Source organism: Erpetoichthys calabaricus, chromosome 3 (assembly GCF_900747795.2).
Source record: "Erpetoichthys calabaricus chromosome 3, fErpCal1.3, whole genome shotgun sequence".
Taxonomy (NCBI): domain Eukaryota; kingdom Metazoa; phylum Chordata; class Cladistia; order Polypteriformes; family Polypteridae; genus Erpetoichthys; species Erpetoichthys calabaricus.
Genome location: NC_041396.2, coordinates 46,371,162 through 46,398,205, shown reverse-complemented (window position 1 = coordinate 46,398,205; position 27,044 = coordinate 46,371,162). Strand labels below are relative to the sequence as shown.

The window sequence follows — 27,044 nt, the reverse complement described above, 5'->3', positions numbered from 1 at the left end:
TGCATCATAACCTGTATTTTATTTAGGAAAAGAATACCCAACGTGCAGCATTTAATTGGTTTGGAGCTGGAGAATGACAGGCAGCCACTCACAAAGTATAAATAGGTTGGCATCCACTGAACCTAACACTACCTACTTCTGTATGCCATAAAATGATTTCATCCTTGATGTAAGAGTGATTGAAATATGTGTTCAGAAGACTTACAGTTCATATTGACTGTTAAATTAAAACATTACCTTTATGCTTTAAAATGTCACATGTACACCTGGCTGGCTTCCATTATTTTCATGTTAGCTGGAAAACAATAAGAAAATAGAACAGATTGCAATGAAAACATTAACTTTTATTGTGTTTTAAAAAATATAGCATAAATGCAACATTCTCAAGCACAACTGTAAGAAGTCAAAGTCCTATAATGACAGTGCATGTGCATTAGAGCCAATGTGGAACAGCAAACTAACCTAAACCTATCATCTATCTATCTATCTATCTATCTATCTATCTATCTATCTATCTATATATATATATACATACTGTATATAGTGAAAGCCAACCCTGACACAGACGGACTCAAGAGGCACATAGTCAAAGCACACATGATATTTTATTTTCTCCTTCCTTGTGGGAAATGTCTTCCCTGTTTCCCACAGGTAGAACACAGTCCAAATAGCACCATCACAATACACAAATCCTTTCCCTTCTCTTTCTCTCTCCTTCACTCCTCCCGGCAAGCTTTGTCTCCCTCCTCCTGACTCTGGCTCCCCGAGTAGTGACTGCTGGCCCCTTTTATAAGGCAGCGGAAGTGCTCCACGTGCTCATTCATCTAATTCCAGCAGCACTTCCCGGTGTGGCGGAAGAGCTGCTCTCCAAGGCTCAGCAGCAGCTGCAGCAACCCCTAGTAGTGCCCACGTTTGCCACAGGGCTGCACCAATCTCCAACTGCCATGAAGCCCTGCGGTAGTCCTAGGCACCACTGTACCCCAGGGGGCTGCCATCTAGCACTCTGGGGGAGGTAACACTGTGGCAACGCTTGCTCCTCCTATCCCTCTAGCATGGTCCTGGGTCATCCAGTAGGGTCCCAGCCATCCACCACAATATATACTGTATATATATATATATATATATATATATATATATATATATATAATTATGAACCGAGGGATGGCTGATATGTTAGAACTGTTGGGGTGCCAATTCTGCAATTCCCTTTTAAATTCTGAACAAAGCAAAAAGAGGCTCTGTAAGGAGACAAAGCATAAATAGTACACTTCTCGTGTGCAATTCAATCTCTCTCTCTCTTTCTTGCTTCCAAATGATGTCCTTTGGGAGATCCTCAAGCATGAGGTCAAAAATTTTAGAACACCTCAGTTTTTCCAGTTTATCCTCACATTAATCAGTTGAAATGCAATGAATGACTTACAATGGTGAAAAGGTAAGCAGTAAATGGCCAGAGGTTTAAATTTAAAGTTTTGGTTAACAAAAAATGAAAAAAATTGATGTTTAAGAATATTACAAATGGGGCTTCTTCAGGGAACAACTAATAGGTTTCAATCTAGAGATGTTCTGCAGCAATTAAAGTAAATGAAGAAATGCAAGCTGAAGCAAACAATTTGCATAGGTGTCCCAATTTCTGTTGATTACTTAAAAACTCTCAGTCTGTCTTAAATCAGAGTTGGAACAGACTGTTTTACAATATTCTCTGAAGTACTACTTGGACAATATCCCAGTGATAATGGCATGAAAATGGCAATTAACAAATGAAATGAGACAGAGCATTATTACCATTAGAAGTGTATTCCTTTCATTTAGAGGAATTGTAAAAAAAAAAAAAAAAAATCAAAGTGTCTGGTGTCCTAGGCAATCCAAAAGCAATTGGAAACTGAAAGAAATTCTGATAGGAAGAGATTCTTCGGGGAATCACGCCACATGGCCATAGTGCTGTAACTGACGCTCCCTCACAATGCATATAATGTGCCTCATTCGGGACTCCATGAGCAAGGTGATAAGATGACCCAAAATTTGTCCATTGTGAGTGGGTGTGGCTTTGGTTGCTTCCTGCCTTGTGCCAAGTGCAACCAGGATAGGTTCTAACTCCATATACCCCCAAAATTACTTAAACAGGTGTGGAAATGTGGATACATTTTTCATTGCTTTTAAAGTGTTTTTAAGGCACCATATCTAATAATGGATTACTGTGAATACAGGCCATTGCTTTCTTGTTATCAGTTATCTATGTTTATTTCTAATTCTGTCTTGTAGAAAGCCACCGTGGTTATGAAAACCAGCTTTTTAAAGGTAAGGTGTCACCTTATGGATAATTCATGAATAAGCTAATCAATTTTGTATTTTGGATATGGAGCTGGTTCTCTCACACAAATATTTTCCAAGTTGTTTTTACTGAGAGAATGTCTCTTGTTAAGAGGCACTTTTCAGAAGCTGTTATCAAATATTGCTGCTAATTTTGTAAAAAGAGTAGTGATAATAGTTATTTAGCCCACTTAAACAGCTCTTGTTTATTGTGTTATAATATTGAATTCCTATTGTATTCACATAGGATCAACACTGAAAGTGATTATAAGTAACAAAAATTGTGATTTGACTCTCTTTCCAATGTCATAGGCTCAAGCAGAACAGGTTATCTTAAAAATTAAATAATTAATTCAATTGATTACACACTTCTAGAATAAATATACAATACAGTATTTATCCTAAAAAGCGAGGAGATAAAGTTAAAAGAACAGTTTGAGTAAAACCAGAATGCATTCAATGAAATTATCTATTAGGGAAACAGGGGGATACATTTTTTTATGGTACATTATATTTTCTAAAGCAAAGTAGAAAAATGGAAGAAATGCCACATACAGTACATGTTAATACAGTATGTTTAGAATAGCATATCCTCCAAAAATACGAAGACCATCTTTCAGAAAAGGTCTAAGGCATCTATACACAAAAATACACTATTCCATGCCTCAGATAAGAGAATTGTGCAATCAATGTTAGGATCTAAGCATCATAACTCAGTATATAAATACATATTGATATATTTTAGATGTCATTATATCAAACACTTTTCACTTCTTCCCTTTATTCAAACTAATAACATGAACCTGTTTTCTTTAACATAAGTATCTGTTTATAAAGAAGCACTCTGTGATGCTGTTTCTAAGAAAAACTGAAGTCAATTAACAAGCCATGTCAGTACATCATGAAATGAAACAAATTATTGTAACTAAAGAGAGGGGGAGAAAGAAATCTAAGCTGATAATATGTCCAAAGTTGGAATCCTAAAAATCTTTCAGTAGATTATTCTGAAATGTGTTCCTTTACTAAACTTGTTCCTTTAAGTTCAGATGTGCTTATTATGTGATGCTTGTCAAATTATAAAATGGCTGTGAGAACATCATGGATGTACATCTGACAACATTACCTATAAACCATTTGACAGAAGGAATAAAAAGAGTATCATGGGTGCACATCACCTCATTAGCAAAACAAAAATATGGTGGAAAAAATTATAATATAATATAATATAATATAATATAATATAATATAATATAATATAATATAATATAATATATTGGTTCTTATCCAATGGATTCTTGGTCTTTATAAGTTTCTCTTAGGTAGATAGCTATCCTTAAAAGGGACATTTGCTGTTGCCATACAAGTTACAATTCTTATGCGACTTTCGCATTCTTGCTGTTTTTTTAGGCTCCCATGCAGCTAGTTTTGAGGCTGCTCTTTTGTATAATGGAATACCAGCTTATACTGTTGGTGACTCATCAGCTTGTCAGTACTGATATAATATAATATAATATAATATAATATAATATAATATAATATAATATAATATAATATAAGTCGGGGTTCACATCCTGGTCCTTCTTGTGTGCAGTTTGTATGTTCTTCCTGTGCCTAGGTAGGTTTTCTGTGGGTGCTGTGGTGTCCTCCCAGAGTCCATGCAGGTTAGATGGATTGGCGATGTTAACTGGCCCATGTGTGGATGGATAGACAGATAGATTACAACCCTAAATTGCATTAAGCTGTTGTGAGAATGATAATATAATGGAAATTGCATATTTTTTACAAGCTACGTTATTCAAATACATTACAAAGGCAGGAACTGACCGAGTGCTTTACAAATTTGAGCTCTACAGGACAGGGTAGAAATGAAAGCTGATGATGGGAAAAAATGTACATCACGTCACGATAACAGACGACCAAAAGACATGTGGAAAACAGCCTATCTAGAGTAAGAGTTTTTGGTTTTAAATGTTAAATTTTGTGTATCTGAAAGATTTTATATCATCTTATGAACTTTATTCTTACTGTGAAGCAGGAAGCTGCAGATTCCTGCAAAGTACATGCAGTACTTCTCCATGTCAGGACCCCAAAGAACATAGAAAGCAACAAGGAAAAAGCAAGTAGTAAGAATTTCTTAAGGAAAACCAGCTGCAGTCTGCAAGAGACCTCACACTTGAAAGATTTGTTTTAGAATAAGACAATGACCTAAATTATATACCAGAGGGTCTTAAAAATAAAAAGGTAAATGAGTTGGAGTGGCTCAGTCAACCCTTAGAAGAAAGCAATAATATGTGGCAGGCAAAGTGTTCCAATCCAAGCTAAGAAAGCTTTAGCAATTTTATAAAAGAAGACAAACCTTTTTTTAAATGTTCAGAAGTGTAAAACTGGTACAGACTGGTCCTAACTATGGTTGCAATTCTGGTCTCAAAGTGGCTGAGGACCAGGTGTAATTCAGACTGTGACTATTGTGTTTGAGAAATCTGCACATTCTCCTGATGTTTTTGATTTTTTTTTCAGTTCCCTCACATATCAAACATGCATATATATTATTTTATATTGAAATTCAAAATTGACCTTATATGAGTGAGTGGCATTGGGTCTATAAATAAGTCAGTATAATGGGCTGGCAACTTTGTACTGGTCTAAGTAAGGTCAGTAATTGAATGGAGAATTTTTATTCCATTTTGAAAATGATAAGCTTTTCATGACTACCAATAGAAGAAAAATTTACATTATAATTATACTAGCAAAATACCCGCGCTTCGCAGCGGAGAAGTAGTGTTTTAAAGAGGTTATGAAAAAGTAAAGGAAACATTTTAAAAATAATGTAACATGTTACGTTATTTTTAAAATGTTTCCTTTTTTTTTCATAACCTCTTTAACACACTACTTCTGTGCTGCAAAGCGCGGGTATTTTGCTAGTATATATATATATATATATATATATACATACATATACACACATACATGCAGTTTCAATAACATAGAAATCAATATAAATATTAACATCATTATCATATGAGAATATGAAGTAATATATAAGAAGCACATTTCATATAAATATAAATTATTAAACAGTAAAATCTTCTTCTGTAATTTGCTACCGTGGCAATTTGTGTGTCTGTCCAGGATTTTAAATCACCTGTAGCTCGCAAACCGTTTCACCTATTGACTTGAAATCTGGTACACATATAGTACGTCACGTCTACTATCCGCTTTATGGGTGATGATTCCCCCTACTTCGTTCTTTTATCTCGCGAATATGTTATTGCAATCCTTAACGGGAGCGTTTCAATAAACTGATTGAAAATAGTTTTGCATTTACCTTTTTAGTAAAAGGCGAGCTTTTAAGCCTGAGAAATCACCCCGTAAATGCACACGTTTAATTGGACATGTGTTAATATGTATGGTTACACAGTATTAAAAGACAGTGAACAACGTCAGTTACCTTTCTTCCCGCGTTTGATAAAAGGTGAGCTTTTAAGCCTGAGAAATCACCCCGTAAATGCACACGTTTAATTGCACATGTGTTAATATGTATGCTTACACAGTATTAAAAGACAGTCAAAAATTAACGTCATTTACCTTCGTTCCCGCGTGTGACTCGTGCTGTAAATGTCTTCCTTGTTTTTAGTTCACGTGATTACGTAGGAGGCGTGATGACGCGATACGTGACTCCGCCTCCTCCATTACAGTGTATGGACAAAAAATATGTTCCAGTTATGACCATTACGCGTAGAATTTCGAAATGAAACCTGCCTAACTTTTGTAAGTAAGCTGTAAGGAATGAGCCTGCCAAATTTCAGCCTTCCACCTACACGGGAAGTTGGAGAATTGGTGATGAGTGAGTCAGTCAGTGAGTGAGTGAGTCAGTCAGTGAGGGCTTTGCCTTTTATTATTATAGATTAAATGGGGATGGGGTAAATATTTTTTAGGCTCTAAATCTTTACAATACTGCTGTAAATAAAGGATTTTACAGTTCATGGCTTACTGCAGTTTTTCAGTAATGTTCTGAATTAAAACAATACAAAATATTCAGGAAAGGAAATTAAAATAAAAGTAGGCCTCTATTTTAGCATATACACTTCACACTGCCATTTACTAACGCTTATTTTCTTTTTTGCTCTTTTCATTATTCTCCTGTAAGGTGAAGTTATAAAGAAAAAGTAAGGAATGTCTACAGAATTTCACAAAGAAAACATAGACAATGACTTCATTCAATCTAAAATTTAATTAGTTTCAATCTTAACTAATTATCTATAAATGAACATAATAAATATGTTTAATAATCATATAAATGTTGTAACCACAAGGGCCGCCACTGAGCCCTAAACCATAGACACAATGTCACTCAACACAAGTCCAAGTTCAAATAAAGGTTTTTTTTTATATTAGCAACACATTCCAAATGAGTACCAGCCAAAATTGACACAGGAATGTGACAAACTATCAATTTCTTCTCTCCTTCCTTCCTCCAAGTGAGTTTTGCCTGCTGCCTCCTGTCTCTGACTCCCCAATGTGAGACTGCTCCCGGTGTCACCCTATAGACTGTCCAAAGAACTTCCAGATTGTGTGAAAGTAGGGCAACTTCCCCCAGCGGCAACGCAAGGACTGCGCTTCAGGTCTCCAATTCCCATGCCACCCTCTGGGTGTCCTAACTGGGTTCAGCCCAGAGGAATACTGCAACCTGTGGTGCCCAGTCCATCTATTATTCCTATGTCCCAGATGGGATGACGATGGTCCGACTTTCTGGCTGGGTTAAGTCTCTACTCCCTCTGTTCTTCCATTAAGGCTTCTTGGCCGGCCAAGAAATCATCTTTCATACTGGCCAGGATTTCTGTCCTTCCTCCATGACACTTACATTGTTCAATTAGAATAAAACATTGGATTCAGGTTTAATGTATATTAATTGTAACCAGATACCTTTCTTTTGGAATTTTTTGCTTTACAGAAGAGGAACTGACCGGGGAAGACGAAGAAATGCATTCCTTTAGATGTGAACAAACTGGTGAGTAGATTTAATTAACTTTCTGACATTTGTCACTGACATACAGTCCGGTATGCTGCAATATGAGACCAATGGAACAGACTAGAAGAGCCTAAGGAGATAATAAGCATAGCGTGATTGGGTTGTGCTCATATTTATGAGGATAAAAAAACTGACTACCGTGACAAAAACCAAAAATTTCTAAAATGTGGGTAACTGAGTTGAGTTACAAGGCCTGGGATGTGGAAGACCAAAGGATTGCAAAGGATTTGTTTTCTGATTGATAGCAGAGCCAATAAATTCCAGCAATAGCCAGAAGGTCAGTTAACTATTTGGCCCATCTGTTTAGCCAAGCAGTTGGAATACAAGGTCAAAAAGAAGAATCTTACAATGCTATATCTATAATTTAGGATGTATAGATAAATTGTATATATTAAACAGGCTAAATTAAATTTAATAAAACAAAAAAAAAGCAAAAGGACACTTATATAATAATATCCAGCGAAAAAATAAATTGTCACAGTAGGCCATTTACAAAAGTCTGCTATACTCCAAATAAAACACCTAACAGCCTACAATGGTCAAGTGACAACAAACAGAGCTATATATATTCCATAAACATTAATGAACTTAGTACCAGTACAGCACCTTTTGTGGCAGGGTAATAGTGTTGATTAATGTCTTAGCAGATTAGACTATCTTCAAGTGATGCAAAATCTAGAAAGCCTGGGAAGTCCCATCATCACAGGTCGCATCATGCGGTTAAGTCACTGCCTTGTGCAATGCCATGAGCATCTCCTTTTGGTCTTCTCTCTTTCAAAAAGTTATTTCCAGCAAAATAAAAGGCCATGTCACAAAGCATGAATCCATAGTTGTCTGTTGACCTAAAACTTCTAAAATATTGTTCAGTCAGGAAGTATCCAACATATTACTTTGACTTTGACATGAGTAACTTGGTCCATGTGCTTAATCTATTATTCCATAATTAATTACTTGTGAACATTATTATTCCAACTGTCCTCAAGAAACGTCAAGCTGTAATGCTGTGTTTTGGTGGAAGAGTTCATTTTAAAGTAAATGTTGGCATCCTCCATGCTTTCTCTCTTTTTAAAACGTTTCAGGTATTTTACCTCTTAATCTTAAATGAAGTGATTAATTTCTTACATTTTTTTCAAAATGCTCACATCTTATCATATAAGAATTTCTGTAACATCACTTATTTGGGCTTTGTATAGTACTGTAATGTTTTTCTTAATGTAATCTGACAAACTAAACCAAGCATAGTACTGGCAATGTGACTTTATTAGTGCAACTAATTTCAAGCTTTCCGGACTTGTTTTTCATACAGAATAGTTTATATAACCAAAATTGCATCATCCTCTACTTTAAATTAGTGCATGAACAGAAAGTTAATAAAGACTATCATATGACAAGGGAAAGGACTAGCAAAGTTTTGGAATCCACTCTGGCCAATGGGGAACACCTAAGCATGCAAATCTGGGTAAACAGGGGTCAACAAGTGGCATTAATCACTGTAAATGTAGATTATACCCCTGGGTACCAAAATGCTTACCAGGCAAATGAGATCTGACAGAAGGCCAAGTTAATTGTTTTAGTTGAGCAGATGGTAGCAAAGGATTCCCATGTTTACTCCTTCCTTGGGGACCTTTAACCTAAATTATGTATAGAGAATCAGTGATGCAGGATTGCAACAAGTAAATAGTGGAAATACTAAAGATTCTAAAGTCCCTGAAGAATAAAGACATCCTTGAACTCTGGAGTATTTTTGAATATTATTTCTAAGGTAACTTGTGCTCAAGGCTTAAAGCCTACTTTTTTCCATGACTCCTGTAAGTCTCTAATAAGAAAGTTGTTATTGGCATGAAAGGAAGAGAGGGCAAAAGGCTGATAAAGTAAACCTGAAAGTGAGTGACTGTTTATTCATTGATTCGTTGATTGGTTATTAGAAATTTCACAGAAAATAAACCAAAATTATTTTAGTAATTTAATATTCAGTTTGCTTTATACTTTTCTCAACTTTGCAGCAAATAGAGGACATTTCCTTGGGCTTGATTGTGTTTGTTCTGTCTTTTGTGTAGATGTTTCTTCTCTGAATGGGAAATCTCCTGTCCATAAAAAGCACTTTAAGCCTCTTATAATTACAATAATGCCTTCAAGAACATTGCATAATCCTTTCAATATGACAATATTAATTTCAGAACTGCAGGAAGAGTGCAATTACATTAAGAGCCTATTTTAAAGCTAGCAGATTAACATGTATAAGGTAACTATGCTTAGAAAATCAGAAAAATATTGAAATATACATGTATGCTTTAGGCTACATTTCTTGAAGCTTTTTTACTTTGAACAAAAAGTATCCTTTTCCATATTTAAGCTTGTTTATGTATTTTGGTGTCTCAGTCCGGAAGAATGTTTCTTCAGCTGTGTAAGAATTATTTGCATTAAGGTGCACTGGAACACTGAATTTAACTTTCCATTCTTAAAAAAAAAGAATTTAATGTTCTTGTATTAGAGGAATACTTGTGCCTTTTTCAGCTAACATTTCTATTAATGTTTGCATATCCCATCATTCTTATGAGGAAATTACACAGAGAAGTGTTAATGACTTGGTAATCCAACAATGAAGAAATGTAAACCATGACATCTCTATCTAAATATTAGTGACCTAAGCAGGAAGAAAAGATGTCAGGTCTGGAAATGTTCAATTACAGTGATGTAGTTGTGTTAAATATTTTGAGATCTTCAATAAACATTGGCTGCATTTGAAGTTTGAATGTTTTGATTACTATATCTACACACACACTCTTACTTGCACCTTCATGCTTAAGAAGAATTCAATCTAAAATAATCAATCTGTGTGTGTGTGTGTGTGCAGCTATTTTTAAGCTTCTGTGTTGCTTTTCATTATCCCATATAATATCCCTGGTAGGTTGTAGACTCCAAGAGAAAGGCTCAGGCTGGCTCGACACCCACAGGAGATCATTGGTTTCTCCCATAAATATTTTATTTACACACTAGTCATTTAGCCCGTTACAATAACGGGCGCTAGAACAGTAGTGCATAAACATTAGTAGGAATAGTCTATATTAAATAACAAGGGACTTTGACCTCATTCTTTTTGTTGGTCATATTTTTCTTTCTTTCAGCCTTTCTTTTGTTGATGTTTACTTGCTGAGCTGACCGTTCTTCGTGGGCTGCCGCTGTGTATTGTGTGTCTTTAATTTTCTGTGACAGTAATACTGTCTTGTTTGGCTCTATTCAATAAGGGCGCGCACAAAAAGGCGAGCTTCAAAAGGGCGACCTCAATTGAGTGCGGCGAATAAAGGCGTTCGTAGATAATTTAGTTCAAATGGCTCTGGAATATGTGAAGAGCAACAAAGGTGCAGATCTTTATTTACGTGTGCCTTTTTTCGCTGCGCCCAATTGTGGTCACCCTTTTGAGGCTCGCCTTTTTGTGCGCGCCCTTATTGAAGGATACCGTCTTGTACGTCCGTTGGCTTGTACATCCGCTGGCTTGTACGTCCATAATATACCTTTAATTTTCTCTGGCAGTAATACAGGCGTGCGCGTCGGTAATATGCCTTTAATCTCCTCTGACAGTAATACTGGCTTGTATGTGGCTGTAATATGCGTCACTGTATTGTGCACCTTTAATTTCCTCTTGCAGTAATACTGGTTTGTATTTCCGTAAAACACCTCTAACTTTCTCTGACAGTAATATCACGCATCGCACCGTGCCCCGCGCATGCGCACTTCACCAGAAGACACCCACACACGGACACCTGGACGCGCACAGGGATTTTATATATATGGATATAGTGTAGTGTGACTTCAAAAAAGCCTCATCACATACTCATATCACTTCACTGCAAAATGTGAATCTGTAGAAGTCATAAACTGTGATTGTATTGTCAACACAAATATCTGTGAAATCATGAAAGGCATTGGATATAACAGTGAAAAAAAAGTTTAGTACTACAGTCTCAAGGCAAGGTGAAAACATCAACAAGTGGATGAAAGTAGATTGGATCAGTAGATATTCATGAGGAGACTTTAGGAGGAAAAAGTCTAAGCAGTTCCAAGATAATGTGTAAAGAGGTTCATACTTGAACTTCTCTGGGTTGGAAATGGTTTGGATTATCATGAGAAGTTCATTTTGCAACATAGAACATAGTAGCACCGTTTATTTTTAGCACCTCTTGCAAGTAGATGAACAGTAGAGAAGCCAAAGCAGAATGGGATGTCTGGAGAGCCCAGAGACTTGTGTTAGTGAAGAGCAAACCTGTGCAGGAACCAGTAGTTCAACACTAGAGTGAACGAAAGCCAAGAGAAGTGGAACTGATGAAGTGAGCCAGGAGTATTCCGGATAAGTTGAAAAGGCCAGATAGCAGATGTTAGGATCTCAGCCAGAAAAGTGTTGCAGTAGTTCAGTCAAGTAAGGAAAAGAGCCAGAATAGGGATTTGTATGGATAGTGGGGAATGCTTGAATCTTATGGAGTTTCTGAAAAAAGAGGCATCAGAAATGGGTAAATGAAAAAAACATATGTACAGATTTCAGCGAGATAAGGGTGCAGTATATAATATTGCGGTAACTGATAAGCCGACTTGTTTTTGTCCAATGCATGTTGCTTGTTTGTCTATTTAAAGTAAAAAGAAAATTGGGCAAGTTTTTAAAGGTGTGTATTGTATTGTAAGTTAATTATAAACTCTAAATGGCCTCCTGATGAGTAAGTATGGAATTGTTACATGTAATGGTGCCCTGCAATAGGCTGGCATGGTGTCTCAGGTTGTCCATGGATTGGATAAGCAGGTTTGGAAGATGCATGTTTAAAGACTTTGCTGATTTTTTGTTGTTGTTATTGTTGTTATGTTATTTTCTTAAGTTAAGCACCACAGTTACGCAATGATTTGGTTGAGATCTCTGCATTGTCACTGTCCTTGTGTCAATTGCTCATTATCCCATTTGGGTACTCTATTTTTACTCCCACATCCCAAAGACATGCATATTAATGGTATTGGAGACTTTAAACTGGGCTCACATGAGTTAGTGTGGGTATGAGAATGGATGTGATGTTGCTGGAATAGGTTTCAGCCAAATATGACTCAGAATTAGTAAGTTTAAATATGAATATATTTTTTAACTTCCTTAACCACACACTGAAAATAGCACAGTCATTTTTATTTTTCAAATAACAAAAACACAAATAATCATAAAAATACTATACGATAACATGCAATTCTTTTGGTCTTTCAGGGACATCAGGAAATGCCTGCATTAGATGCCAGCAAATGCGGGCTCTCCAGGTGGCTGTAAAAGTTTTATATGGCTTCTTTGCTTTTCTCTTCATCACTGTGGTGGTTCTTGCATCATTAGGTAAGCAAGACATGTCAAATGTCATAAATTTTCTCAGTCAATGTTACAAAAAAGGGTGTGCATAGCCTTTAACTATAGTGAACCCCAAAAGGTGTACACCAACACTCCAAGAATACTGGAATATTGATATACACTGAATCACATGCATTGTGTATATTACATTTAATAACACATAAGTCGGGACTTTAACCAGAAGAAGTATGAAATATTGCTTCAATTTATGTAAGAGGCATTTTAATGTTTAAATATGAACTATATACAGCTTGTTTTCCATTTTTGAGAGTGAAACATAGTTTATGTATACTAAAATGTATTTTATTGCCATTGTTTTAATATATTAAGTGCAATCCAATGAGGTATTAAAAACAGATTTCATAATTATTGCTGATGTTATTTGAGAGGGAGTTATGATAGTCCCAGGGTTAGCATCACTGCCTTATAGAATAAGGAGGCTATGCCAAATATACCACTTTCCAGTTCATGAATATTGTTCTCTCTATGCCCCATGGATTTTCTATAGAACATTACAGCTTCCTCTCCCATCATGCAGTTTAGCCTGACTGCCAAATTTATAGGAATGAAAATCAAAAAGGAAATCTCCTTAATATCTTTTTGGTTTTCCCTAGACAAAACTGAGATTAGAAAGAAATACAATGGAGACTTTTTCTGTTGTCTCATGCTTCTTAGAAATTTCTCCTGAGAAATAATACCTTGATATTCTCATCGGTGTCTTCCTTTGTGTTTCACCAGAGATCTCAACAAAGTCACACTAAGGGCTCAGATTTTCCAAATAGTGTCTTGATGTTTTTTTGCAGTTTGAAAGTAGTTGTGTGCTCAGTAATACACAGCAAAATGTATGAACAGTTGTTTGTGGTAATAAAACACTATACTGTGATTACAAAACTGCAGTTTTTGCTCCTGAATCATATTATTAGGTGCTCTGCTTTATAGTCCTGTGTTCCAATTAGATCATACTTATCAGGGAAGAAAAGGAAGCAAGATGACAAAGTGGTTAAGATTTTGGACTTCAAACCCTGAGATTATAGGTTGAAATCCCACTGCTGACACTGTGTGACCTTAAAAATGTCACTTCTTCTGCCTGTGCTCCAACTGGAAAAAACAAATGAAATGTTATCTCAAAAGGTTGGATAAAGGCATCTTTCCAGTAATAAGTAAAACATATGAAATCTTGAAAGAGATTTTAAAAAGACTAGAAAGAGATCTCACAATATCTAACACGCTTTTCAAACCAAATTCTAAGTTTTGACTCTGATGTATCTCATGTCTCCTTTTCATCTAATACTTTTCTCATAAGGAATTTTAGGAGAAACATCTGTGACAAAGCTGATTCTTAAATGAAACATTAATGAGAAACTCTTTTAAGTCTCATGAGTCATCAAAGATCGACCTTTTAGCAGTAAAATTTTCTTGTTTGTGAATTTGTTGAGCAAAAAGCTTATTAGCTTTTTCTCCGTGTTCATAGTAATGATGTCTTGACTTATAAATAAGTTGTTCAGTTTCTTTAGTTGTCAAGATGTTGAGTTCTGTATGCAGAGCCTGCCTTTTCCTATGAAGAGCCTCACTTGGACGCTTGGCTTGTTCTTCATCTATTCTAGTAATTTTGCTTCTCAGCTCTGACACTTTCTTGGTTTCTAATTTATTTCTGTGGGAAAGATATGAAATAATCTGTCCTCTTAAGAAGGCCTTTAGAGTTTCCCAGAGTGTTCCAGCAGAAACCTCTGTGGGCGTGTCTGTCTCTAGGAAGAAGCTGATTTGTTTGTATATAAATTCTGTGCAGTTCTCGTCTGCCAATAGAAGAGGGTTAAGACGCCATCTGCAAGGTGAGTATGAGGGGCTTATTGATTTTAGCTCCAAGACTAGAGGGGCATGGTCGGAGATAACAATTGTGTCGTATTTGCACGATTTAATCGTAGGCAGGAAATTATTATCTATAAAAAAATAATCAATTCTTGAGTAGCTATAATGCACTGGTGAGTAGAACAAATATGTTCTTGAGTTTGGGTTAAGAAACCTCCAGGGGTCTGATAAGTTGTGGTCATTTAAAAACTGTGTAATTGTCTTTGCAGTGTTAGATGTCGTATCCCTGTCACAGGAGTCCTATCTAAGAGTGGATTTAAAACACAATTAAAGTCCTCAGCCATTATAATTTTATGAGTGTTCACATTGGGAATGGATACAAATAGATTTTGCATGAATTCCTTATCATCGACATTGGGTGCTTAAACATTTATCAAAATCATTTTACTGTTAAATAAGTTGCCCATGACCATCACATATCTTTCCGTCAGGGTCCGATACTACATCTGATGCTACAAATGGAACTGTTCTGTGTATGAGAATTCCCACCCCTCTAGTTTTCTTTATAAAGCTAGAATGGAACATTTGGCCAGTCCAGTCTTTTTGTAGTCTGAACTGATCCTTGCTTAGTAAGTGGGTTTCCTGTAAAAATACTATTTTAGCGTTTAAGCCTGTTAGGTGAGAGCATACTTTCTTTCTCTTTAATTTGTGATTCAGGCCTTTAACATTCCAGCTCACAAAGTTAACTGTCCCATCATGGAAACATTGATTCTGAGTTTTTAATGTCATTTTGTAGTCTTAACTGGTAGTGAGGCAGTTTTAATCTTGATTTCAAAATTCCCCATGAGTTATTGCATTTTAGCCTATTGTTGCATTGATATTTATAGTTATAAGGATTAGAAGAATAGATTAGATATAGCCTGCTCTCTTTCTCTCCCCACTTTATCCCCCCACCCCCCCATTTTGCCTCCCCACATGAGGCTTGATCCCACTTCGTGATGTCCCGGTCCTCTGACATACAAAGAGACAGAGCACGTCCAAAACAAAACAAACACCACCCTGCAGCGGCATTAGAGAATTAAAACAAAGAGATATCTATTACAGCTAAATTCTAAATATTATCTGCCGAAAATATAATCATTAACAGTCTTTATGCTTAAAATAATCTTCAGCAATTTTAAGATATTAAGATAATAAAAGAAAGAATCCTGGGAATGATTTTAAAAAGTAGTCTAGGATAAACATAGTAAATCCTAATGTAATAGTATAACGTAACAGTATAAATAGTATAAATAGCAATAAACCAAGAGTAAGATGTTAAACAGTCTACTTTAAGGTAGTAAAATAAAAAAAAACAACCCTACTTTAATTACTTCCACGCTTCCACACTCACATCTATAACTGTAATTAAGACATAAACATATAATGTCCAAGTAAAGAAAAGGATGTATAATTATAATACCAGTCTCTTTAAAAGTGGATCCGACAGCAGATGATAGGTCCTTCCCATGTCTTGACAGAATACGGCTCCTTATTAACTTTCAAAAAAGTGTCGGAAACAGCTTCTTTAATTCCTTTTCAGCTTCCTCCTTGCTTGGAAATACATAATATTGGTCTTGAACTTCCACTTTCAGTTTGGCGGGATACAAGAGGCTATATTTGATATCGGCTTTCTGTAGCAACTTTTTAATGTTAAAGTAGGCTGTGCGTTTTGCAGATGTTAATGGTGAGAAGTCGGGGAAAATACGAATAAGATTATTTTCAAATATAATTTCTTGCTTGTGTCTGAGAAGTGCCATCACATCAAGCTTACATCGTAATCGCTCAAAGCGGACAATAAAAGACCTAGGTTTAAAGGTGCTTGATCTGTATCAAGCACCAGTAAAATTTTCTAATGGGGACCCTGTATTACCATCAGCAGTGTGTCTGCCTGTGGAAGGAATGTCGACCTCGTTGAGAAGGTTACCTACCTTAGCATCGATGTTCATGTCTCTGGAGACTCTTCCTATGAAGTCAGTAGGCAGATCATGAAAGAATGGGGGGGTGTCATGAGGTCACTGGAAAGGTTTGTGTGGCACTCTTCATATCTCTGCAAAAAGATGAAGGTGACCTGAGATGAAGACTGGACTTCTTTTGTACTGTATCTCCTAGGGTGCTGCTGGTTTGACTTTGTGTCGATTGAGCAGTTGCTTACAAAGTCCCAAATGAGACACATTACCTGCATTGTGAGGAAGCATCAGTTACGGCATTACGGCCATGTGGCATGATTCCCAGAGGGTCATCAGGCTCATAGGATACTCATTGTTGAGGACCCAAGTGGCTGGACCAGGCCATGGGGTCACCCATGTAACACTTGGGTTCAGCAGATTGATGTCTTCCTGAGGGGTTACCAACCAGAATCTCAACCTGTTTCGTCATGTGCTGGGTGAGACAACACGCTGTACAAGTGCATGCTCCCCAACCTGACCTGATCTGACCTGTCCCAACCTCCCAAAGATCCTGTAATTGAAAGGCACATTTAAGAATTATAGAGATTATTTTATTTGCCATTGTATTTTACTACATAAAACACACAAAAGGGGTGTGACTTGCCTGTTAAATTCCTAATGTCATGTCATTTAAGGGTTTATTGTCACACATTTCAGGGCTTTAGAAACTTTTATGGTCTACTTTATAGAAAAAAACTGATCTAAATATGTTAAGTAGTTCTCTCGTTTGCTAGCTAAGCGGATGTCAGGTACGCCCCTAGGCAGGCACTTGAGTGAGGAGGGCCCTGCCACACTCCTCTCAGCCCGCTACGTGTCTCTCAGATTCACGCAAATAAATCAGTACCACAAGCGAACTATGATACATAGCGCAATGAGAATAGTTACAAAATGAACCGGAATGTTCAAGCATATTATATTATAGAAAATAACCAATCTAAATCCGTTAAGTAGTTCTCTCATGAAAAGCGGACAGACAGACAGACTTTGGATTTTATATATACATATATAAAGATGGACTGAAACTTAGATATTGTAGTATAGACCACAGTCAATACTAGTACTGCAGATGGAAAATAGAGTTTTTGGACTACAGCTACCCCATATCAGGTCTTGGTAGCAAGTGAAAATGAATACTATGGTACGTGTTTGTCCTTTGAGTGTGCTAAGTGCTCTAGAAGAGCAACAGACAAGTGGAGAAAGATATCTGGAAGAGTGAACGCATTGAAGGCATGTCAACAGCACCTCCTGACCATTAGTGGGAACACAGTTCAATATGGGAATTTGTAGGACTGAAATGTCCCTGTAAAACTGTGTGGTAAAAGGAAGATCCAGTCTTATAACATTTGTAGAAGATGGGTTGCAGGAATTCCCTAGAGAGAGCTTTAGCCTTTTGTTTTTGATGCATTAATAGAAGTAATGTTGAAGTGAAACTGCAGGAGGTGTCACGTAGAGGTGAGGTTAAAGCCAGCTAAAGGCCATAGGGTATTTGATTATGGTGTTAATGAGTGGATGTCACTCAACTGGTAGAGACGTAATGAATAGCCACTTTTTAGATGGTATAGTGGGTGAGGTTAAAGATAGCCAAGCCCATGGGACATTTGAGTATAGTATAGTGTTGATTAGTGGATGGCAATCAACTGGTAGGACATAATGAATGGCCACGTTTTGGATGGTGTAGTGGGTGAGGTTACAGTCAGCTAAGCCCATGGGTTACAGTATTTGAGTATAGTGTTGATTAGTTGATGACTGTCAACTTGTTTTCCAACTCAAATGAGAAGTCATTTGCAACGGTTGAAGGCCTTATTGATCAAGAAACATTTTTGTAGTTCTTGCATTTTAGATGTCTTGCTTGTTTCATTCCACACCATTAATGACTCATTTTAGTCTTAAACAGGTGCATCTAACTGCTTCTCCTTAGCAATAACTTTCAAATGGCAAAGGGACTAGCAGATTTACATCTAAATTGTTTCCATTTACACCTGTGTCCACATTGTGTGTGATCCCGTTTAAGACAATATTAGGAAGGAAACTGAGGAAAAAAAGTGAAGGAAAGAGAATTACTGATCTGCTTCAGGCTACAAATAATTTGTATATCCTTAGAAAGGAAACAAATTATGATATAGGACTGACATGTCATGCCAGAATGAAAACACTAACAAAGCCATAAAATTAAATAAAGTTCTGCTATTGGCAATGACTTGTTTCTTATTAAGCAGTTGGGATGGAACATTAACCTGTAGTGCCTACAGCCTCCAGGACTGCCTGTGTCTACCCCAGAACTAGACCAAAATGCCCAAATCACTTTTTGAAAGCATATTGTTCTCTGGGGTTAGAAATTCAATGGTGGCACTATAGTTGATTTACAGTTTTCAGCATCCATGTTGACAGACGTAGTCCTAAAACAAGAAGCATTTATTATAAATCACAAATGCTGGAAACTATTAATTGATGTATTTTAATACATGGGAACTATTTGTATTTGACTATATAAAAAAATCACCACCAATGAATAACCCTTCCAGAGCCTTCAGATCTTTTTGATCAGCCCTTTTGTGTCTTAACATGTGGAAACAGACCTCTTTATCACAGAACATGCACAACTCCTGACCTCACTTTAATAGCAAAAAGTTATTTAAAAAAAAATTTAAACCTACAGTACAGCTCACTGCGGTGTCCTGTGATTATATCTATACTTTGGGTAAACTGAACCTCCACAGCTGACATAACTCTGTTATAGACAAGGAAAAAAACAAGTTAGAAAAAACAGAATAGACTCACAATCAAAACATCACAATTTTATCTTTAATAAATCTTTTTTACCTTGGAACAAAAATTCTTGGATAGCATTTAACTGTTTGCCCATAATTCTGAACTAATATATGCATCTTTGGTTACACAGATGGAAAACTGCCTTCTTATTTCTACAGATTAGGTTAAACATATTTCTATAATAGTTTTCAAATCTGTTCTCACGGTTATGGCTTAAATGATTATATTTCACATTTTCCTAAATTGTTATTATATTAAACATCCTCCTGCAATTTGGCTAGTGCTCTGAATTTTATTTAGTTACAGCTCAGACAGCGGTCAGCCTAAACTAATCATGGGTTAGGCAGAAATATAAACCAGAGTCTACTTCCTCGTTTATCCAGATTTGAGATGAAATCAGACCAACTTGTATTTCCTACAGTACCACTACAATTAAATTTGTACAGGCAGTACAAAACTCATCTTCTACAGAAGTGATCCTGTTTTTATTAAAGTCAGGTCTTGGCTCCTACTCTTTGAAAAGTATTACTAAAGACTCATGGCTGAAAAATTGTGGCTCTGTGAATGAACTCTTACCCCATAGTAACCTGTTTGGTACTCACAAGGAGCAATATTTATATCTCAAGTTCTTAGCTACAGATGCTTCTTATTTATTCAGCCAAATGTCCTCCTATTCCAACAAAGCAGGTTAACTATTCCAAGTTCCTAATACCCAACTATTCCATCAAAGTCTTCTGTATACTAATGCTGGGGAATGTTACATCTCAGTTACATTACTCATTACTTACAAAAAAGTAACTAAATATGTTATACTGTTACTTATTTTAAAACGTAATGTGTTACACAGTGCATTAGTTTTGTGTTACGTTTTCTCCTTTTGTACGAAACATTACACATTTCAGTGGCCATCATTTGTTAATTAAACCTTAGCCCTTATATGAACCCTCATAAACCACAAGATGTATAAAACAGGAGAAAAAGCAGAAGTGAAACACATTTACTAAAACTAATGCCATTTCAATGATGCAGTGGCCACATGTTGGTTTAAAAAGCCTTTAAGCAATTAGAGGTCATGTCCCATTACAGTCAATAGATTTAATAACATCATTAACATGGACAAAAGGTAAGCAACTACACTAACACTATCAGTAAGTGATTAATATATGAATGACAATTAATAAAGAGAAAAATAAAAGAAAATGAAAGGGACCAAAAAAACGTATATTAAAAATATCAAGGGTGAGACCCCTGTGTAGCTAGTGGTGAGTGCCTGTCTAAAACAACCCACCTCTAAAGACCAGAAAAAAAATCAGAGATGGGAAAACTAAAAAGAAAATGAAGCCTAAAATAAATGCGACCAAAATTTAAAAAAACAACAAAAAAATGAATCTCTGTGTAACACTCCTTCCCTCAAGTTTATTTAGCTGTTGCATATTGTTACCCTTTAATGTTTAGTAAGGTAATGGAACATAACATTGTAATATAAGGTATTCTATCTGGCACTACCTCCTTCACTACCATCATGGACTGTCTCCTTTGATGCCACATTATTCCTCAAGTGCATTTTTGTTTTCAGACCGTCCATTTTTGTCAACAGGAAGACAATAGAGAGCAAAGGATGGAGAGGACAGAACATAGATTTGCATAAGTCACTTCCAAATGGAGCCTCCAAAAGCCAGCTAGTGTACCAAGACATTTTATTCAAGGATTGGACTCCTCCTTCTACCATGACTCATTTAACCTTGTTGCATGTTATTCTCATTTTCAATGACTAAATATACTATACCGGATTTAGTCCCATTCCCACAGTAATTTAAACATTTTTAATGAAAGAAAGATTAACAAGAGACAGTTGGAAAAGGTGTGGTGTTCTCCGTAACATAAACATCATGTACTATATTTAAAACCTGGAACAACATCTGCCTCTTCAACTCATCAACTTACCATAACATATTGAAAAAGATATAACACATACACACACAAAAAAGTAAAATCAACAGCTGGAGTTATGGATAATTGATGTGAACTGCCAAAATGTGAAATTTAGGCAGAGAACTAGAGAGAAATGGCCTTCAATATATACACAATACAATATATGAAATATCAGCAACATTAATGCAAGTATCAGTTACTGACATGTAGCCTTGAAAAGCACATGTGCTGTTCTCATGCTCAGATGTTCGCAGTGCAGGGGAATGGTGCACATTACAGGTATTGGAAGTTTTAAAAATAAAAAAATATTTCTCACAATTTTTATAGGCAGCATATAAATTAGGCACTCGACATATATGTAAATCTTAATGATTTTTGTATTATTATTTCAGAAGATGAAATAATACACTTGTATAAAAAATCCACCTTGACCAAGTGCTGCCTGAGGAGATCATCTTGTCTGCTCTCCCCACAGCCCCATTAAATTTATGGATTTTGCCTCACTTTGTCCATGTTCCTTACCTTATTATCAACAAGTCTAACAGAACACCTTTATATAATGTGCCTTTAAAAATGTAAAATGTTTGTGTGATGTCACACTCCAATCCATGTGAGCATGCTTGTCAAAGTTTAAGTTAGCATTGTTTTCATGTTATAATTTTTCATTTCTACTTAATATTTATAAGCTCATTTTTATAGGTGTTATAGATGTTGCACATTTATAACATCACCAGTGTCATTGTCCATCATATTGGTTGGAGATGATTCTCCCTGTGCTGGGCATGCATGCAAACTTGTTGACATGTGACATAATGGTGACTTTATTATTTAAGGACAATGAATTTACTTACATGTTATGGAAAACATAATGAATGAGCTGCAAATGGAATATAAACCTTTTGGTTCAAGTAATGTTAAGTAAGAATAGAAAATGATTTCAGTAAGAATACTAAATGATTAAATATTCATTTTCTTTTTAACAGTATTTAGGAAAGTGGATTCTTTCTCAGATGATCTTGTCAAATCGGAATCATTTTATGAGAAAAAAATCATCACAGTGCAGGAGACGATCCAGGGACTTGGTAAGAGAGATACCATTTTTATTTAATGTCACAACAGTATATAGCATGATTCTTTTACTGTCATGACTGGTCTAATTAGACATTGCTGCAATTTTACTATTGAAATTATTATCACATTAGCTGCAAAGTATTGCCAAATGTTGCCAGAGAATATTTGTCTCATTCCATGAATAAATTATATAGTGATTCAAGAGAGGGAACAGTCTTAACAAAATATACGCTAGACCTTAAGAAATTAGAAAATGCAGGGGTGGTCTGGCACAGTGAGGGCAGCCTGTCATCACAGTGTTTTTATTTGAACATCAATGGAAGGAACTCACTCTAGACCAAGTGTATATGAGTGTAACTAGATAATTATTTCATTAATAGCATGGCGAAATGCCCAAAAGGAAACATTCACTGGGTATGCTAGCCCTTAAATCCATTGTGATTCAATGTTGTCTTCTTCTTCTTCTTCTTTTGAGTGCTCCCAGTAGGGGTCACCACAGCGGATCATCTGTTTCCATATCTTCCTGTCCTCTGCATCTTACTATGTTACACTCCTCACCTTCATGTTCTCTCTCACCACATCCATAAACCGTCCTTAGGCCATCCTCTTTTCTTACCTGGCAGCTCTGCCCTTCTTCCAATATACCCAGCATCTCTCCTCTGCACATGACCAAACCAATACAATCTCCTCTCTGACTTTGTCTCTACTCATGTCTAATCCTGTCCATCCTTGTTACATCCAATGTACATCTTAACATCTTTAACTCTACCACTTCCAGTTCTGTCTCGTGTTTGTTCAATGCCACCATCTCCAACCCATGTAACATAGCTGGTCTCACAACTGTCTTGTAGACCTTCCCTTTCACTCTTGTTGGTGCCCGTCTGTCACAAATCACTCTTGACACACTTCTCCACCCACTCCACCCAACCTGCACTCTCCTCTTCACCTCTCCTCCACACTCCCTGTTACTCTACACTGTTGATCCCAAGTATTTAAACTCACCCACCTTTGCCAACTCTACTCCCTGCATCCTCACCATTCCACTTACCTCCCTCTCATTCCCAAACATGTATTCTGTCTTGTTCTTACTGACCTTCATTCCTCTCCTCTCTAGAGCATATCTCCACCTCACCAGGATGTCATCGACCAGCCTTCTACTCTTGTTACAGCTGACAATGTCATCTGTAAACATCATAGTCCAAGGGGACTCCTATCTAATCTTCTCTGTCAACCTGTCCATCATCATTACAAATAAGAAAGGGCTCAGAGCTGATTCCTGATGTAATCCCACCTCTACCTTCTGCATCTCTCTAACTATCACACTTCTCCTTCAACAAACTCTTTCTCTGTATCTCTCCTGTACTTCTCCATTCCTCCACCAGGTTTCCTTATCCTCCTTCCTCTGTCCAGATGTCACACCAAGCACACTTCTCGCTGTCACCCTTCCTTCTTGTGCTGTAGTTGCCCAGCTATCTGGTAACTCTTCACTGCCACCCAGTGCCTGTCTTACCCCCTCCTTTTCCAACTTCACCCATTTGATCCTTGACTCTGTCTTCACTCTCCTCCACTTCTTGATATCCAGCTTCATTTTACAGATCATCATTCTATGCTGCCTAACTACACTTTTCCCTGCCATCACTTTGCAGTGTCCAGTCTCCTGCAGACTGACCCTCCTGTATTGTATATAATCTACCTGTGTGTATCTTCTTCCACTCTTGTACGTCACCCTGTGTTCCTCCCTCTTCTTAAAATACATATTCACCTCAGCCATGTCCATCCTTTTCACAAAATCCACTATCATCTGACCTTCTGCATTCCTCTCCTTGACACCTTACCTACCCATCACCTCCTCATCTCCTCTGTTCCCTTCACAAACATGCCCATTGAAATCCACCCCAATCACCACTCTCTCTCCATTGGGTACACTCTCCACTGCTTCATCCAACTCACTCCAGAAATCTTCTTTCTCATCCATCACACACCCAACTTGCGGGGCATATGCTCTAACAACATTCATCATCACACCTTCAATTTCCAGCTTCATATTCATCACTCTGTCTGACACTCTTTTCACCTCCAAAACACTCTTGGCATACTGTTCCTTCAGGATAACCCCTACACCATTTCTCCTCCCATCCACACCATGGTAGAACAATCTGAACCCACCTCGGATACACCTAGCCTTACTCCCCTTCCATCTGGTCTCTTGATTCAATGTAATACAGTAAAATGTAAAAACTTTCAAAAGGGTAAATACTTTTTATAGGCTCTGTATATACATCTTATGCCATCAGGAGCACAGTTTATAAATATCATTACATCAGTGTTTTTCAACCAGTGTGCCGCAGCACAGTGGTGTGCTGTGAGAGATAACCAGATGTGCCATGGAAATAATAGTGTAGATCAAATGGGTCTGAACCTGAGAGGGACAAGCTCTGCAGGAGGTTGAGAGCACTTCAGACACATATCCTGGCTCCTAGAGTCCATCTGCTGGGGTGTCACCAGCAAGCCTCACAGGACTAGTGGATAGTGCGCATGCGACTTTCCTCTGAGGCAGAGAGGGGTGGGCAAAGTGATGAAGCAGTTGGAAGAAGCCACCTAAGTGCTCACTAACTGTCATGTCTGCAATGTCTGTGATCTTGCAGCTGCTTTTTTACCAGCTTCTCCGGTAGTCCCATCCATTGTGACAGAGATATACTGTGTTAGGAGTTAGCAAAAAATGTGGTGTGCCTTGGGATGTTTTTGCTTAAAAAGAGTGTTCCACCACTGAAAAAAGATTGGGAAACACTGCATTACTTCATTGCAATTACTTATCACAATATTAATTAAACGTAATTAGTTATTAAAATGCTAATTCATGGTAATCAGTAGCTTTCTCAGTAGAATTTGAACACTGATAGTGCTGCTTTTAAAAAGTATAGGTTAGGTACAACATTAAGGTCAAACCCACAAGGAAATTCTTCACTTATTTGCTCTTTCATGGCCAGATGTGAGCGCCTTTCTAACCAGCTAGCTCCTAAATGATGTAGTCAAGGAAAAAAACTTCGCAACAACACAAAACATATGCAAGAACAGTCAAATATTTTTGGAATCTTGTACAACCACTCTAAGGCTATGCACAAAAGAAAAAAAAATTAATAATTTTCTGTTTTGATATCAGTGTATATTGTTTTGTATGGGATTGGGTGCTCAAAAAGGGAGCATAAATGAGGTAAGAATATGCAGAAACTCTTTACATATTTAGGTTTTCTAAATGGAGTTTTATTTATTTATGTATATATCTTAACTATTTGCTTGTTTACAATGTGACATTGTTGTCAATTTAACACCTTTAAAATTTGGTGTACATTACAGCTGTATAAAGCTTATGCTTGTTTGTTAAAAATTAATTTCAGATGACAAATCTTCGAATAACTGTACAGACTGCCATGGCACAGGATTAGAGATCAACAAGTTACAAGAGGAGTTTGAAGATATTCAGAAATTGATTCTTGTCCAAGAACAGACATTGGACCAAGCATCAAAAACACAACAGACTTTATTTTATTCAAACAACAGATTATTACGTGATTTTCAAAATTACTCATTTTCTTTGAGGCTAATAAATCAGTCTTTAGAAAGATATTTAGAGTTGGTAAATGGCTGGCAGATTGTAATCAGTGAAGTTGACTCATCCTTTAAAACCCTTGTTCAAGATCAGTTTGATTTGAAGGCCACAGTTCAGCAAATCAATTCTACAGTGGGGTTAAGTGCTTCATGGATAGGTGCAATTCAGAGGAAGACAGAGGAGGAGACACTGGTTTTACAAAAAATTGTGACAGACTGGCAGAATTACAGCAAAGTTCTTGGAGCCATTAGAGCTTCTTCAAGCAAGTCAAGTGATGCTGCAAGGAGCATTCAAAATGGTATCTCAACCACATTGCAAAGAATCAGTCTCAATTCAGATGCCATGCATGACCTCGTGCTTCAAGTAATGAACTTGCAAATGCAATTGGACAACATATCTGCCTTTCTGGATGAACATGAAGAAAATATGCAAGATCTGCATTATCATTCAAAATACTATGAGAACAGGACAAGTGAAAGATTTGAGACTCTCGAAGGACGAATGACATCCCATGAAATGGAAATAAGTACCATATTTGCTAATATCAATGCTACTGATAACCATGTGCATAGCATGCTGAAGTACATTAATGATGTAAGGCTGTCTTGCACTGCAGGTCTGAATGCTCACACGGAGGAACTCCAGTTTCTTAACCAAACAGTTCTTCTCATGCTCTACACCACTGAATCGCTAAGGCAACGGTTCAGCTTCTTAAATTCAAGACTTGACTTTGACATAAGAAACCTTTCAATGGTTATGGAGGAAATGAAGCTTGTTGATATTAAACATACACAGATTATCAAGAACTTTACCATTTTGAAAGGTAAGACATAACTTTAGCTACCATTTCATGATTTCATGATTGCCTATCATGAGATGAGCAGTTGTAATGCTATTATTGCATATTTCTGCAAGGGTTTTCTATGAGTATTATTGCTTATTTCCACATGCTAAAGTCATGAATGCTTAGTAGATTCCCTAAAAAGTTCGACCACACATGCTGACCTTGTGCCTAATTCTACCATGATATAAGTAAGCAATGGTAAAAGCAGATTCAGAAAATGTCAGAGTACTGATTCATCTCCAGAAAACAAGGCCCAAAGGACAATGAGATATATTTATACTGTAGTATAACAGTCAGACAGTGATATGTTTTGGGGCACCTGAAGG

At 36.8% G+C, this 27,044-nt stretch overlaps 1 protein-coding gene across 2 annotated transcripts in view; it reads left to right on the top strand.

The window, feature by feature from the left end:
• The window catches only part of scara3 (scavenger receptor class A, member 3), a 96,276-nt gene that overhangs the window by 57,455 nt on the left and 11,777 nt on the right, over positions 1-27,044 (top strand). Inside the window, exons 2-6 of one of the 2 annotated variants that reach the window (XM_028796743.2) lie at positions 2,260-2,295; positions 7,259-7,315; positions 12,570-12,689; positions 22,180-22,278; positions 25,663-26,697. In XM_028796743.2, coding sequence (XP_028652576.2) covers positions 2,260-2,295; positions 7,259-7,315; positions 12,570-12,689; positions 22,180-22,278; positions 25,663-26,697 — 1,347 coding nt within the window. The remainder of the gene's footprint in view (positions 1-2,259; positions 2,296-7,258; positions 7,316-12,569; positions 12,690-22,179; positions 22,279-25,662; positions 26,698-27,044) is intronic. The other variant, XM_028796744.2, reaches the window with a different exon arrangement.